The sequence below is a fragment of the Xenia sp. Carnegie-2017 genome, unplaced genomic scaffold (genome assembly GCF_021976095.1).
Source record: "Xenia sp. Carnegie-2017 unplaced genomic scaffold, XeniaSp_v1 HiC_scaffold_6, whole genome shotgun sequence".
Taxonomy (NCBI): domain Eukaryota; kingdom Metazoa; phylum Cnidaria; class Anthozoa; order Malacalcyonacea; family Xeniidae; genus Xenia; species Xenia sp. Carnegie-2017.
This window is the reverse complement of record NW_025813526.1, coordinates 9,420,179-9,435,001: the sequence shown is the minus strand read 5'-3', so window position 1 is coordinate 9,435,001 and position 14,823 is coordinate 9,420,179. Positions and strand designations below refer to the sequence as shown.

The window sequence follows — 14,823 nt, the reverse complement described above, 5'->3', positions numbered from 1 at the left end:
GCTCCGCTGAAATTCGATACGCTTTATATCGTTTTCCGGAGCGATTTGACTCCGCAGTGGAAGTGGTATAAAAACAAATCCGATACGTTCCGTTGTCGTGTGAACGCTCGAATCTGATACGTTCCACTTTGACAACTAAGAAGTCTGTGCGATTTTTCAAAAATGAAAGCAAACATAGCGATACAAACTATGTTTTAAATGAATGATCCGCCAGCAAATATAATATATCTTCAACATGGCATGTTTAAACTTTTAACCATGTATTATCGCAGTGTGAAAAGCTTCTTTCTAGTATTATTGTAATGGCAACATATATTCGGTCGTATTTAGACTTTACACTCTTCCAGTCCTTGTGCCCATCCGTAAAAAACCTTAATACGCCCAAGAAAAAACTCTACTTAGTTATCTATCAAAAAAAATTCTCATTTTCTTACGAAATATTTGAATTAGCAACCATCGTCGTTATCGGTTTCACGCACAAGTACTGGGGCGATATAAAAACTTATGTTGCGTCTTACGAATCCGGCATCGTGTGAACAGAGTGCATTTTTCGTATCGGATTGCTCAGCGAATCCGGTACAAGACGAATCCGGTATCGTGTGAGCAGGGCCTCAATGCAATGGTTAATCTATCCTATTACGATGTCTGCTCTCTGGAAAACTTTCGGCTTATCAGTGTTGTCGCTACTCGTGGTCTAATTATTTTATTATTATGCTAATTACCTCAAGGATTAAGTTTTGTCTGCATTTTTTAATTGTTTGATTAAGGCTTCTTTTAATCATATTTCCATCAAAATTCTTTCTCCACACGAATGATGAAAAATTTCTGCTTGCTTGTTTTCATAGTATAATGACAAGTTAAAAATTGCAGAGATAATAATTGTTAAGACTCATAGCTATAATTTTTAAGACAGTTATGATACATAATGTTTTTTCCAAACCAAAACTGACAATGACCTTGCACGTTATTTCACAATTTTAATTGGCGGTGTTTAAAATACATTAGGCCTGCAGACATACAAGTTAATTTACTGTTTTAATACTTTAATGCCTTCATTCAATCTGAAACGCACGCATGCCAAAGAAAAAATCGATCCATTGGAAAATTACTGCTAACAAAAGAGCCTATGTCAATAATGTGCATGTAAAAGCACTCACAAAGTCTCAGGCAAGTAAACGGCGAAGGCATCAGCAAAGAAAAACAACAGCTAGAATGGCTACACAAAACACCATTAGACCGATTTTAAGTAAGTTGAATTGGAATACAATTTAAATGTTACATATGACTTTAGAAAATTTAAGTTGTGATTTTGTTCATTGTTTTAGGCCAGTGTGAACACTGCCACCTATGTGTGATCTGTCTACCGAGCTGTGGGCATAAAGTACATCTATCTTTGGTTTGAAGAGAGGCTAGTAGAATGCTTGCCATTCAAATGTCGGATATGCTTTAAAGTCAAATAATTAATATGCTTGCTGAATGTTGCAGTCGTGTTTTTTTTATGTAATGTCCATTGCTTTATACTCTAGATGTTTTGACGAAGATGTTGATCGCTTCTTAGAAGATTTTTTTGAGTATGAATTTTTATAATTCTTTATCTTTTGAAAAGTGATACAGTAGAGCAGTCAGTAAGATTGATTTCTTTTTATTTCAGAGTGATCGTTGCTAGTTTCTTTCAATAAAATGTTTATTTCAATAAAATTTATTTAAGAATATCAACGTCTCATGTTCTAATTTGTTCTTTTTTTCTGTCAAAAATATTTTTCTCCAATCATTACAAGTGTACTTGATAAGTTCTAGCCCATTTACTATCGGAGTCATGTCTATGTAAATGTAAATTCAAATATGACTGCATATACTACCTTGTCGGTATAAGTCATAAGCCGGCTTTGCCCAAAACTGAACTTGTTCATCAACTCATGCAAATTGCACTACGTAAATATTTATCCAACATATCGTTGCATTTTACTACTCGTTGCTATATTGTAGATGGATTGCATGTACGTCATGGCCGCCGTGTTGATAGTCATATACAAAGTACATTTTTTTAATCCTATTTTGACACCAGCCGTTGTTTGCGAGCCAAATTTTTTGATAATTATTTGGAGTTTCGTTACAATCCTAGAATTTAACTAGGTGGAACTGTGCGCTAAAATATATGGCAAACAAAGAATTTTGTTCTTCTGAACACAGGAGCTTCACATATATATCAGAAGAATAAAACAAAATACAGTGCAACCGAAACTAAGAAAGTGAAACATGAGTGCACGATTTCTTAATTTATAAGTTGTATACTGCATAGTAATGATAATAGAATGTAATACATAAATAACGAATGTATGATTGTGGCGTGACAAATGTCCTTATTATTTATCTGCCACGTAAGTGCGCATATGAAATTAACTTTGTTTACACAATCTTGAGGCAAGTTGTGTAGCTATTGGTCCAAAAGCAAACTGCTTAGCCTTTGATAAGCACTTCTCGAAATGACTTGCAGTTCAGCATTTTTTTGAACGCCGAGGTTCGATACTAAGCAATCTTGAAACTAATTTTATTCGCCATAATTAGGAACACTTTCAAAGAAATTTTGCAGTATCCCTGGACCCCTACTTTTTATTGGGGTAGGCTAGCAAAGGTCAATAATAAGAGCAGCTAAGGAAGTCCGAATTTTAGCATCGTCATGAAATCGTTCGAGAGAAATTACTTTATACAAATTTACAGAAATAATGCAGCAACTCGTGGAAATAGAATGCAACCTTTCATATTTTTTACCATATGACGGTGTTCCTTTATTTGCAATTAAGATCAGTAAATATTTCGAAATTGCACTTTCTATTTTCAATGCGTTTAAAGAACTTGTTTGTGGTCTCTATTAGCGAAATTTTGTCTGTTCTGTAAAATGGAGGAGGGCGACGCTATTAAACCGCTTTCGGGTCATAGTTGACTTTTAGCAAGTCTTAAATCTTCTGGCCATGGAAAACACTCTCTCTCAAGTTGCACTTGTTACGAGGTTAACATTTATCAGTACACAAAGGATTACTCTCAGAAATTAGTTTGCGTAGCAATGTCTCTTATAAAAGAACACTTTCAAGATTCATGTCTGAATTAAAACTTGGTTTTTGAAATCGTAATTTTATGCTAGCTATAATCATGTCAAATACCTCGAAGTAAATTTGTCTGTACATGTCATCCGAATTCTCAGGGAAACGGTGTTCGGCTGGAACCAGTTTCAAACATTGCTGGTATTTTTCGTCTTCTTGATGTCACGGGAGAGCTAAGATCTGGATGTTTTTTCCTAGGACTGCCTCTTATAATGCCGTAAAGACTCGTAGGTTCTCATCTTGTCCAGAACCTAAACTGTTAGACCAGCATGATGTTTTGAATTAGATGCGGATAGAGATGTTGACTGCAATGCTAATAGCAAATGATCAGAATCAGCAAAAAGTCTTTGCCCAAGTGGAGACCAAAAAAGAAATGAAATGTTTTCAATTTGGCTTGAGCACCTTTAATACGTCCTTGTACATCTTGGACCATGCGATTTGTCTCAAGAGACAAGACATTTTCGTCAAAGCTTCAAACGAGCAACATAATTATCTAAAATGCTTTACAACAGTCTGCTCTCACAGTCCATCTTGTTGTACTAAACTTTGTTAAACATTTTATTAAACATTTTTTTAAACCCCAAAATGTCTTTGTCTGCTTCCATGTCATCCATGTATACTCATCGAAGGCAGATAGTAAGATTTTCTTCGTTTGATATATTGCAATACTCATCTGCAGTTATGGAGTAATAACCACGCATTCTGTGAGTTGCTAAGCCGCGCTGCAGTTGCAGCACCATAATAGATATCAGCTCATTTTGAATGTCATACCTAAGGTCGCCTTTTTTATCCACATCCTTTTCCCTTGACTAAGGCAGGTTATCAAATATCAGAATAATCTGATCAGAATATCACTTCAGCAGAAATTCTTTGTCGACAGGAAAATTGCAAGCTTTCAATAATCTTTAGCAGTCACTTACGATTTGATTGTAATACGGTTTTATTGTCCGTTTTTTTAATTTCAACAACATTTCCACATATTTTAAAATATAATTTGCCCAAAAATTGACTACAGTTTTGTGGCACTGAGAAATCTCGTAATCCTTGAACCTCTTGGTTGCTTTTTTTTTCAATTAGAAAAAACCTGCGTCATAGACGTCATCTCTTTTTTGACAGCTGTTCTCAAACTACCCTTAGCATATTCACTTGAGCAAGTAAAACATCTGACACAGTCTTTTAGCTCGTCATAATGAAGCCATTATAATTTTTGCACCAGGATGGATAAAAAGAGCGATTCTGTGATCCAAATCTACGTTGAGGAAACTTGAATTTTTTTGGTTAATAGGCTAATTGGCTATACAATCCTTTTAGATTTCACTTATTAAGGACTTTGCAATTTTGCGAGACACTCTACGTTAGTAAATTCACTATAAATATAAAGAGAACAAGAAATATAAAATGCAGGACATTTGATTTCTTGAGTAATTTTCATTGTCAAAACATGACTTTCAAAACATGGGAAATATTCCCATGAAACAATTTAATAATAATAAGCAAGTTTCTTATCCTTCCATTTTACAGAAAGAAAAGACTAATTAAAATAAGAACGTAGTCCATTTGTAGGAGACGAAATTCCTTTGATAATGTTAATACAGAAACAGTGGAAAATCTAGTTTGTCACCATGGACACTTTTTTCTGTTATTGTATCTTTTTTTGTGCAAACTAGATGATTGTTTTGAAGCGTTTTAATTTGTGTCTAACACTTCAAAGAGGAATGTCACTATAACTAAGAATGAAATACTCCTATGATAAAAAGATTGCTTCATGGTTGGTTTGTTTTTTATAATTTTTGACATCCACTTGTTTGGAAGTACACTCGTGAGAAGTGCACTCATTCACTGCGCTCATTAGTTTGTTTTCAATACTTCTCAACCCGTGAATAAAAATCGTACTAACTCACTAACAATGAAGTAATCTATTATTTTTGCATGTGCCAGCATATAGTATTTTGGCACAAAGGAGAAAAATCTCTTAACACTTGCATTTACCTCAATACAATAATTTTGCTTTGATTCTAATGAACTTTGTTTATTTTAAGATGAATGGAATATCAATTTGGAAGTTTCTAAAACACGACCAAAAAAAGTCAGCAAAGGATACCTGTTTATATATGGAGATTCTGTTTCTATGCGATTTTGGCGTTCTATTAAACGAAAAGATATGTGTAGGTTTTCATTCAAAGCTTGCAAATTTTTTTACCAATGGATATATCCTATTGAAAACACTGAGTTTTTAAAAATGGATGATTACGACTTTCGTCCCAAGATTGTCATATATTACATAAAAAAGGCTCTAGGAAGTGAACTAATAAAAGGAAAGGAAAACGTGTTTATGTTAAACTTTGGACTTCATTACGTACGAAGTGTTAATTTTACGACATTTAAAAAGCTTGTTGATGATGTAATAGTTGTGTTGCAGAACCGTACAAAAGAGTTCAAAACCAATGTAACATTTGTTTGGAAGACTACAACAGCAATCCGTCAAGGACGTGGACACAACACTGCCTGGAGGTTTTACACACAACAGGTAAAACTTTAGAGTCTCATAATATTTCTCTCAATTAAAAAAGTGTTTACATACAAAAAATATTACCATAAATAGATAGATTTTAAAAAATTAATTGTTGCAGCTACAACGTGTACTGTTTTTTATGCCATGAAAAGTAAATACTGCGAAATGTTTATTTTCTTCTAATTTCAAATAGAAACACCCTCGTTTATAAGGAAGACTATTAAAACGAACTAGCTTAGTGATTATAAAAATAACAAAATTCAGAAAACTATACAAGCATCACTTTTTATGCCATGCTTGAGACGGTGCTTGAATCTTGTCTATTTCTGTATCAATACGCGTTTTTTCCAGTCTAGTAGCGAGTATTATGCATATAATAAATATATATAGTATGATAGTTTCTACCAATGTCAGTAGTTTCTGTATAAATATTCCAATGAAATATTGTTTGGAACAAACGATGACTTTATTTACAAAAGAAATAGAGTGCTTAAACGAAAAAATTAATGTTTGAGATTACAGTCAGTTTTGTTTATGCATGTGGAGTGCTTCGTCGAGAAAGCAGTATCGGCAGTGCCAATAATTTGAAAATAAGAGGATAATTACGGAATAAAGGTTATGTTAAAAGGGTGTCGATAAACACGTGAGTTTTTGTCAGTTTTGGTGTTGTTTTCCGTTCGCGTGAATTACATCATCGTTCGCACGATCGAATAAGTATACCACTATAGATTTAACAGAATGTGGAGTAGGATCTTTTGATGAAAGGTAATTTTCTATTTTGAATGAAGTAAAAATTAGTAGAATGTTAATGTCATTGCAGAAATGTTCGATAATGTTTGTAAGTCTGTGTTGTGTGTGTCGCGAATGATGTTTGTAATTTTTTGTGATGGTCGTTAAATGGGATGTTTTTATTTTAGCTTTGAACTTGATATTATTGTTGTCATGGAGATATCGTTTGACTGTTTTATTGATAAAGTAAAACTGGAACGAGATGTTTAATAAAATAAGGTGATGTCTCTTATCCTACTAAAAGCCGTTGAAGCAACGAGTCGAAAGCTCAATAAAAATCATTTAAAATCCGGAGAAACTTTTATCTTTTATGTATATATAAGTATATATACAAAGTCTGTATACAATGTGCCCTCCCGGCTATCGCCATAGTAAAATGGTGACTCCTGCACTTGAGACACACGATTCTTATTATATACATATATGTAGTGATATGTTTCCTGATATGTAGGGTAATGTGTCGGGATTTTTTTCAACATCACTACATACATTTACCCTCCGTTCTCCGGCATCGAGCAATGTTTTTCATGGCGAATCATCACATTAAAATTTCCTATAAATAAATATATATATATGATAATATTAAGGATTCTCTGGATTTTTTATTTTGAAATTTTTTTCATTAAGCTTTCAACTCGGTGCTCCGAGCCTTCTTCAGAATGTAAGAATATATTATTTACAAAGATTTTGTAGGCGTCTATAGCGTCTGATTGGTTGGTTAGTAGTTGAATGGATATTATTGGATGATATAAGATTCGTTGTCATGGTTTATGGTGTATGGATGGCGTTAGTGAAATTCGAGTGTTTTATTTTAGTCGTTATGTTATTAGTTTGTTGTTTTGGTGTTGTCTTTAGTTGTGAATAGATGATGGGGATGTCAATATGTCTGTGTATTGTGTTGTTGTCTTTGCTGTACCATGCCTCTTTGAATTCTCGTGCGTGTTTTGCCTGTGCGCGTCCAAGAAGTTGTGTTTTAGTCCAGTCAAATTTGTGGTTGGTATCGTAGGTATGTTCTGCTGGTAGTTATTTTCGCTCGCGTCGTTTGATGGCATTCTTGAGTTCAGTGAGTCATGTTTCAATTTTCTTGGATGATTGTCCTATGTACTGTTGGGGGCGATCTTTACATGGTATCATGTAGATCGCATTGGTTGTGTCAAATGTCGTTGTTCGGTCTTTATGTTTAGTGAAGTATGATTTGAGTTTGTGTGTTGGTTTATGTGCGATGTTTATTTTGAGTGGTCGGAGTAGTCTTCATGTCTGTTCTGATGTTCAGTTTATATATGGTAATGTCACTATTTTTACTGGTTCTTCTTTTCTTCGTTAGGTTTTTCAGTTTGTAGTTTGTTGTGTGTTTTGTTTATTTCGTGGGTAATTGTTGTTTATGAATGTAGAGTATAAGTAGTTGCGTTCATTCTTCTTGGCTTCTTCTGTAATGCAGTGTGTTTTAATCCTGTTAAAGAGAGTTCGTATTCAACTAATTTTGTGTTGCGTTGGGTGATTTCTATTAAAGTTGAGTATTTGGTCTGTGTGTGTATTTTTGCGGAATACTTGTGTGTTTAATGTGCCGTCATGTGATCTGGTAAGTAGAATATCTAGGAAGGTAAGTTGTTTGTTCTGTTCTTTGTCCATGGTGAAGGTTATGTTCTGGGTGGTGTTGTTTATTGTGTGTAGAATGAGTTCTGTTTTGTCTTTTTTCGACGATAGCAAAGATGTCGTCAACAAATCTTCTCCATAGTGTGATGTGCGTGTTGTTGGTGACTGACTGCTTTTCAAGGTGTTGCATAACAGCAGAAAATACCTACGATACCAATCACACATTTGACTGGAGAAAAACACAACTTTTTGGACGCGCACGGACAAAACACGCACGAGAATTCAAAGAGGCATGGTACAGCAAAGACAACAACACAATAAACAGACATATTGACATCCCCATCATCTATTCACAACTAAAGACAAAACCAAAACAACAAACTAATAACATAACGACTAAAATAAAACACTCGAATTTCATTAACGCAATCAATACTGTTACGAACGTACCGACTAATAATAAAATGGCCGCTTTTGGTTCAATTGCTCGTAACAAAAGAAGTAAAACCTTATGGAGAAGTTGTTGTCAATTCTTAAGATATTTATTTAATATACTAATGATTTTGATATAAACGTTATACTATAAATGTATAAATGTTCAAAGTTATCTAAGACAACTGCTTTCAGACTTTCAGTGACTCTTTCGTTGATGGATAGGATATAAATCTGGATTCTTTGGTTATCTTCGTAAATAGTTCGTTTTCTTTTACATGAGGCTTTCTTCTGATGTGGACTTCTACTAAGCACCAACATAACTACAACTTTCGATTGTCGGCTTATATGTGATTGCACAATGACGTACAATTAACCGCTTGTGCGTAAACTGTGGTCAGTTGATTAACCATGTATCCTGTACGTTGTTTGTGATTAGTAGGTTGACCACGTCCTACACGTAAGCTTTTCCGGTTATTGTGGTTAACATAAACATGCATGTATGAGTGAGGCATTTTACAAAGAGCACTAAAAATATATTTAAGTATATAACAATAATAAGTATAATTTACATGATTATGTATTATCATGTAACACCCTTCCCCTTAAAAAAAAGAAAGATTGTAAAGCTTTCTTTAAGATAACAATGTTCTAAGGTCCTGAGAGACAGTCGGCGATGAGGTTGTCTCTACCTTTAATGTGTTTGATAACAAGGTTAAATTCGGATAATAATAGACTTCAACGGAGCAAACGATGATTCTTGTTCTTCATTTTACTGATGAAAACGAGAGGGTTGTGATCGCTAAGAACTTCGAGAGGATTTCCACATGAAGAAACATAGACATAAAGGGGTTATAGGGCCAAGACATTCAGGCCTAAACATTCCTTTTCAATAGTGGAGTAATTTTGTTGATGAGTATTAAATTTTCTTGAAAAATAACATATCGTGTGATCGACACCATTCTTGTCTTCCTGTAACAAAACTGCTCCTGCTGCAACATCACTTGCATCGACAGCAAGTTTGAAGGGGCGTTGAAAATCTGGAGCGGACAAAACCGGGGAATGTTGTAATAGGGCTTTTAGCTGGTCAAAAGCGTTCTGGCATGAGGTTGTCCGAGTAAAATTGATATTTTTCCGTAGCAAATTGGTCAACGGCTCGGTTATTGTTGAAAAGTTTGGGCAAAATTTTCTATAATATCCAGCCATACCGAGAAAACGCATTAAGTGTTTCTTTGAAGTAGGCTGAGGAAATTTGGAGATCGCTTCGACCTTAGAATTTACTGGTTTTACTTGACCTTGTCCGACTACATGTCCAAGATATGTCACGTGACCACATCCAAATTCGCTTTTCGCAAGATTGATGGTGAGACGAGCCTCGCATAACCTTCGAAAAAACTGCTGTATTATTTTCAGATGTTCTTCCCATGTATCACTATAGATAATAACATCATCGATATACGCTTCACATCCTTTGATGTCCATTTTTATGTGATTAATCAAACGTTGGAATGTTGCTGGAGAGTTTTTCATACCAAATGGCATAACTTTATACTGAAAAACTCCCTTGGGTGTAACGAATGCAGATATTTCTTTTGCTCTGTCGCTCAATGGTATCTGCCAAAATCCTTTTACAAGATCGAATTTGGAGACAAACTTTGCATTACCAATTTTGTCAACACAATCATCCATACGTGGAAAGGAAAAGGTGTCGGTTTTATAACAGTGTTTACTTTTCTATAATCCGTGCACATTCTATAAGTTCCATCAGGTTTGGGAACCAAAATACATGGTGATCATCAACTGCTGTGGCTGGGTTCAATTAGATCGTGCTCGAGTAGATAGTCGATTTCTTTATTGGGGTAGTTTTCTTTTGTAGGATTAAGACGGTATGGGTGCTGTTTTATAGGTACTGCATCGCCTACATCCACATCATGTACAATAAGGTGACTTCGGGAAGGCACATCAGGAAATAACTCGAGATGTTGGTTGAGGAGATTTTCTATATCAGCTTTCTGTGTTGGATTAAGATGAGTGAGTTTGGAAGGAATATTCTTCAAGATTTCAGAGTTGCTCAGCTTACTCGCAGTGTCAGTTAAAGATGGAATTTCTTCCTCAGATACATTACTTACTACACTTGCTACATTCTCTTTCCTTTCTCTTTTTCTATCGAAATAAGGCTTTAACATATTTACATGGCATAGTTGATTTTTCTTACGCCTATCTGGAGTTATGATGACATAATTCAAATCACTCACTTTCTTCTCAATAACATACGGACCATAATATCTAGCCTGAAGAGGTGTTCCTGGTATGTTCAGTAACGCAAGTACTTTGTCGCCAACCATGAAATTCCGCGTAATTGAATTTTTATCGTATTTTTCTTTCATGCAATTTTGAGCTGATTCAAGGTTTGTTCGAGCAATTTCGCATGCAGTGGTCAACTTATTTCGGAAATCTGAAACATAAGTTAATAAATTCGTTGGACTATTTTCCTCAGTTAAGAGTTTCTCCTTGAGAAGTTTGAGTGGTCCTCTAACCGTGTTTCCAAAAACAAGTTCAAATGGGGTGAAACCTAACGATTCTTGGACAGAATCACGAGCCGCAAACAGAAGGAAATGAACACCTTCATCCCAATCTTTTTCTTTATCTTGGCAATACATGCGAATCATATTTTTAAGTGTTTGATGAAAACGTTCTAACGCTCCTTGACTTTCCGGATGATAGGCACTATATTTGAATTGCGTTATATTTAATTCATGCATAACTTGTTGGAATAAGCCAGACTTGAAATTTGAGCCTTGATCTGACTGAATTGATTTTAGAAGTCCAACAAGCGTAAAAAATTTGGTCAAAGCTTTTACAATAGTTTTAGCTCGAATATTTCGCAAGGGAATCGCTTCTGGAAATCTAGTTGAAGCGCACATAATAGTTAATAGATATTCGTTTCCCTTTTTAGTTTTTGGTAGTGGTCCTACGCAATCAATGAGAACTCGACTAAACGGTTCTTCAAATGCTGGAATTGGTTGTAGAGGTGCTTTTGGAATAGTTTGATTTGGTTTACCCACTACTTGACAGACATTGCAAGTCTTAGAAAACTCTGCAACATCCTTCCTTAGTCTTGGCCAATAAAAATGTGTAATGATTTTATTATAAGTCTTATTAATCCCTAAATGTCATGAAAGTGGGGTTTCATGCGCTAGACTTAGAATATCATGATGATATGCTAGAGGTGCAACTATCTGATATCGATACGCTTATTCATCGTTTACCGAAGTGTGTGGTGGTTGCCATTTCCTCATTAATACACCATTCCTTATATAATAACAAACGGGATCGCTTTTGACATCTGCTTCTTCCGAAGCCTTGTGATAAAGTGTTGAAATGTTGGGGTCATTTTGTTGTTTTTTAATAAGATCTGACTTAGATATACTGCCTTGCTCTATGAAGCTAAATTTCGAAGGTTTTTGGTTTTCAAAAATATCGTGAAGAAACGTGTTTTCTATTTGCATGTTATTAGTTTCCGTGTTTTTAAGACTTTCGTCTTGTCGTTTTTTTAAAGCTCTTATTATTGCACATGAAGGATATAAATCAGGGATTACTTGCTCAGTGAGGTTGGATTGTTATGTGAAAACTGGTTTGTTGCTTAAAACGGGACCTGCTTGTACCTTTTCTCCTGCCAAATCGTTGCCTAGTAATAGATGAATTCCAGAAAAGGGCAAGGTGTCGATAACACCTATCACAACATCACCTTTTATAAGATCAGATTGCAATTTAATATTGTGTAAGGGGATTGATTCGTATTCAGTGGAACTTATGACACGAATTAACACATTCCTTCCTGAGTATGACTGTTCGGAAAATGGCAAAGTATTGCCCAATATTACTGATTGTGAAGCTCCTGTATCTCGGAGTATTTTAATTGGAACATAAACTGGTTGACGGTTGGAGATGATTGTGACATTACCATCATGAATAAAAGGTTTAAAAGTTTCTATATCACTGTCACTGAAATCTTTGTGCTTGGTTGTTGTGATATTATGGTGTAGTGTTTCATGCGGTAATCCTTTGTTCGGATTCTCCTGTGCATTTTTACGAGTGGTTTTGTGTAGAGATTTATTTTTGTTGTTTATATTTTAATCGGATCTTGAAAGAATTCCCGTCGGTCTTGGTGGTCTGTTCGATTTCAACAAATAACATTCAGATTTTGTGTGCCCTTTTCGTTTGCAATAATGGCAAATTACTTGTCGAAATGGGGAATTACCTGGTGAATATTGCTTTCCTTGGTATTGCATGCTTTTGAAATTTTGTTTTGTTTGACTTCCGTTGCCTTGTAAGTTTTGTCTGCCTTGTGCGTAATTGTTCGGAAACCGCGATGAAAATCGTGACGAATGTGTTTGTTTTCCATCAAGTGTGTTTTGAGTGTTTGTTTGTGAAAACGGATGTGGGTTAGTTTTAACTGCAAATTTATGAGTAAGCGAAAAATTATCAGCGAGACGGGCCGCTTCACTAAGTGTCTTAGGATTTTGCTCGTTAAAGAAAATTCGCGTTTCAGAGTGGATACAATTTTTGAATTCTTCCATTAAAATTAACTGCTGTAAAGTTTTAAAATCTTGAACTTTTTCCAATGCTAACCATCGATCGAAAAGTTGAGCTTTTTGTTCGGCAAATTCTAAGTGAGTAATATATATATTTTTGCTATTAGCACGAAATTTTTGTCTGTAGGCTTCAGGGACCAACATTAATGAGACCATTTATGTAACCTTTCGAATAGAGAAACGAGAAACGATTTCTTCTTCGTTACATGCTATTAACCAAGTGATTATTTCCACACTTGAAAACTTCGTCGAAATAGTCAAGAAGTCTAAGGGCATCCAACCGTCGCTGTGTCGCACAGACACGTGCGATTTAACAATAAACATTTGTGGTTGATATTTGGGCAAAAAAGTCAAGCACTGTACACTTTGTTGTTTTTCTAAAAAACATGTTAGTAAAATGCATTGATTTCACACAAAAGTGATGATAAAAATATACAATTGCCATTCCTCTAAAAAGCTAAAAGTGCATTTCTGAAGCATCGAAAAATTAAAATTTTTCTGGGGAGTCTTAGTACCCTTTTACAAGATGAACCCCTCAAGCGTTCCATAACTGATGCAATCTGATTGAACACTGCTGCTGCAATAAAAGATACAAGGTTTTTTCAACTCGTAAACCTGAAACCTAAAATTGATCTCGTTTATAACATAAATTACAAAGATCCTAAATAAGCTTTTGCAATTACTAATCAAGTTGCGACTTTATACTTTATGCTTAGTAGTAAAGTCTGCAGTACTACTATTAATGGTCTTAATGTAAAACTAAGCTATGACTCTGCATAAATTAATATATAAATTTATGCTTTTTTTAAGTTAGTTGTTTAATTAACAATAATCCGTCCTTGAGCTTTTTATACAAATTGTAAATTTGGTTTCTTTTTTAGAGATTAACGCTGTTCGACGCGTACGCCATGTCAGAAATGTGTAAAGCTGGTTTCTACGTAGCTGACGTGTTTCCACTAAGTGCATCATATTTACCTGGACCATTTGATTCTTCTCATTACAATAACAGTGTGTTTGAGTCGTTGGGAAGAGATTTAGAGCTTTTTTTGATTGCTGGTTTGGATTATCGACCAAGAAGGGTGTGCATTGAATAAGACTTGCTCACAAGTACAGACAATCAAACGTATTTTTCTTACATTTATACATGTTCTATCTTACAACTTAAACTAGTGCTTATTAAAATGTATCAATTGATACCGTGCAAGTGCACATATCTTTTTGATTAATACAAAATAACCAGTGCAAAAAGAGTAGTTTCTTAAATATTCAAAACGCAAACATTTTTGTGTTAAAAATATAATGATTGCATTATGATTTTGTAAGAGCAAAATAGTCATAAAACATTTAAATTACATGACAAATTTCTTAAGAACAAAAATATTTCGGCATACTTTATGCCATCTTAAGTGCGAAGTGAATCAGTATAGGAAGTTTACATGATAATATATATAGTAATAAAGAGGAAGTATTGAATAGTTATCTATAATTATTTACAATTGAGTAGTATGGCGCGCCAAGATGGACAATATTACCAAAATTGAAAATATTTATAACGAAACACATTATCGTATGTCGAAAATAATACACTGGCAACTCTTTCAATATTTCTAAAACGAAACGCAAAAATATAAAAGAAAACAAAAATTCGTTTACCATAATTTATATATACACAACGAAATTTATTTTTCAAGTTATGAAAATTATTTTTATAACACGAAACTCATTTATATAAAACGAAATTGACATTCATAAAACGATATTTTCTTCGAACAAACGACATTTTTTACCGCGCCCTGCCACCGAC

At 34.5% G+C, this 14,823-nt stretch overlaps 1 protein-coding gene across 1 annotated transcript in view; it reads left to right on the top strand.

Annotated features, from left to right (window-relative positions):
- The window catches only part of LOC124458515, a 65,911-nt gene extending 51,644 nt beyond the window's left edge, over positions 1-14,267 (top strand). Inside the window, exons 5-6 of the mRNA XM_047008507.1 lie at positions 5,138-5,625; positions 13,901-14,267. Of these exons, the coding sequence (XP_046864463.1) occupies positions 5,138-5,625; positions 13,901-14,113 (701 nt within the window). The 3' untranslated portion in view covers positions 14,114-14,267. The remainder of the gene's footprint in view (positions 1-5,137; positions 5,626-13,900) is intronic.
- Positions 14,268-14,823: the final 556 nt, after the last annotated feature.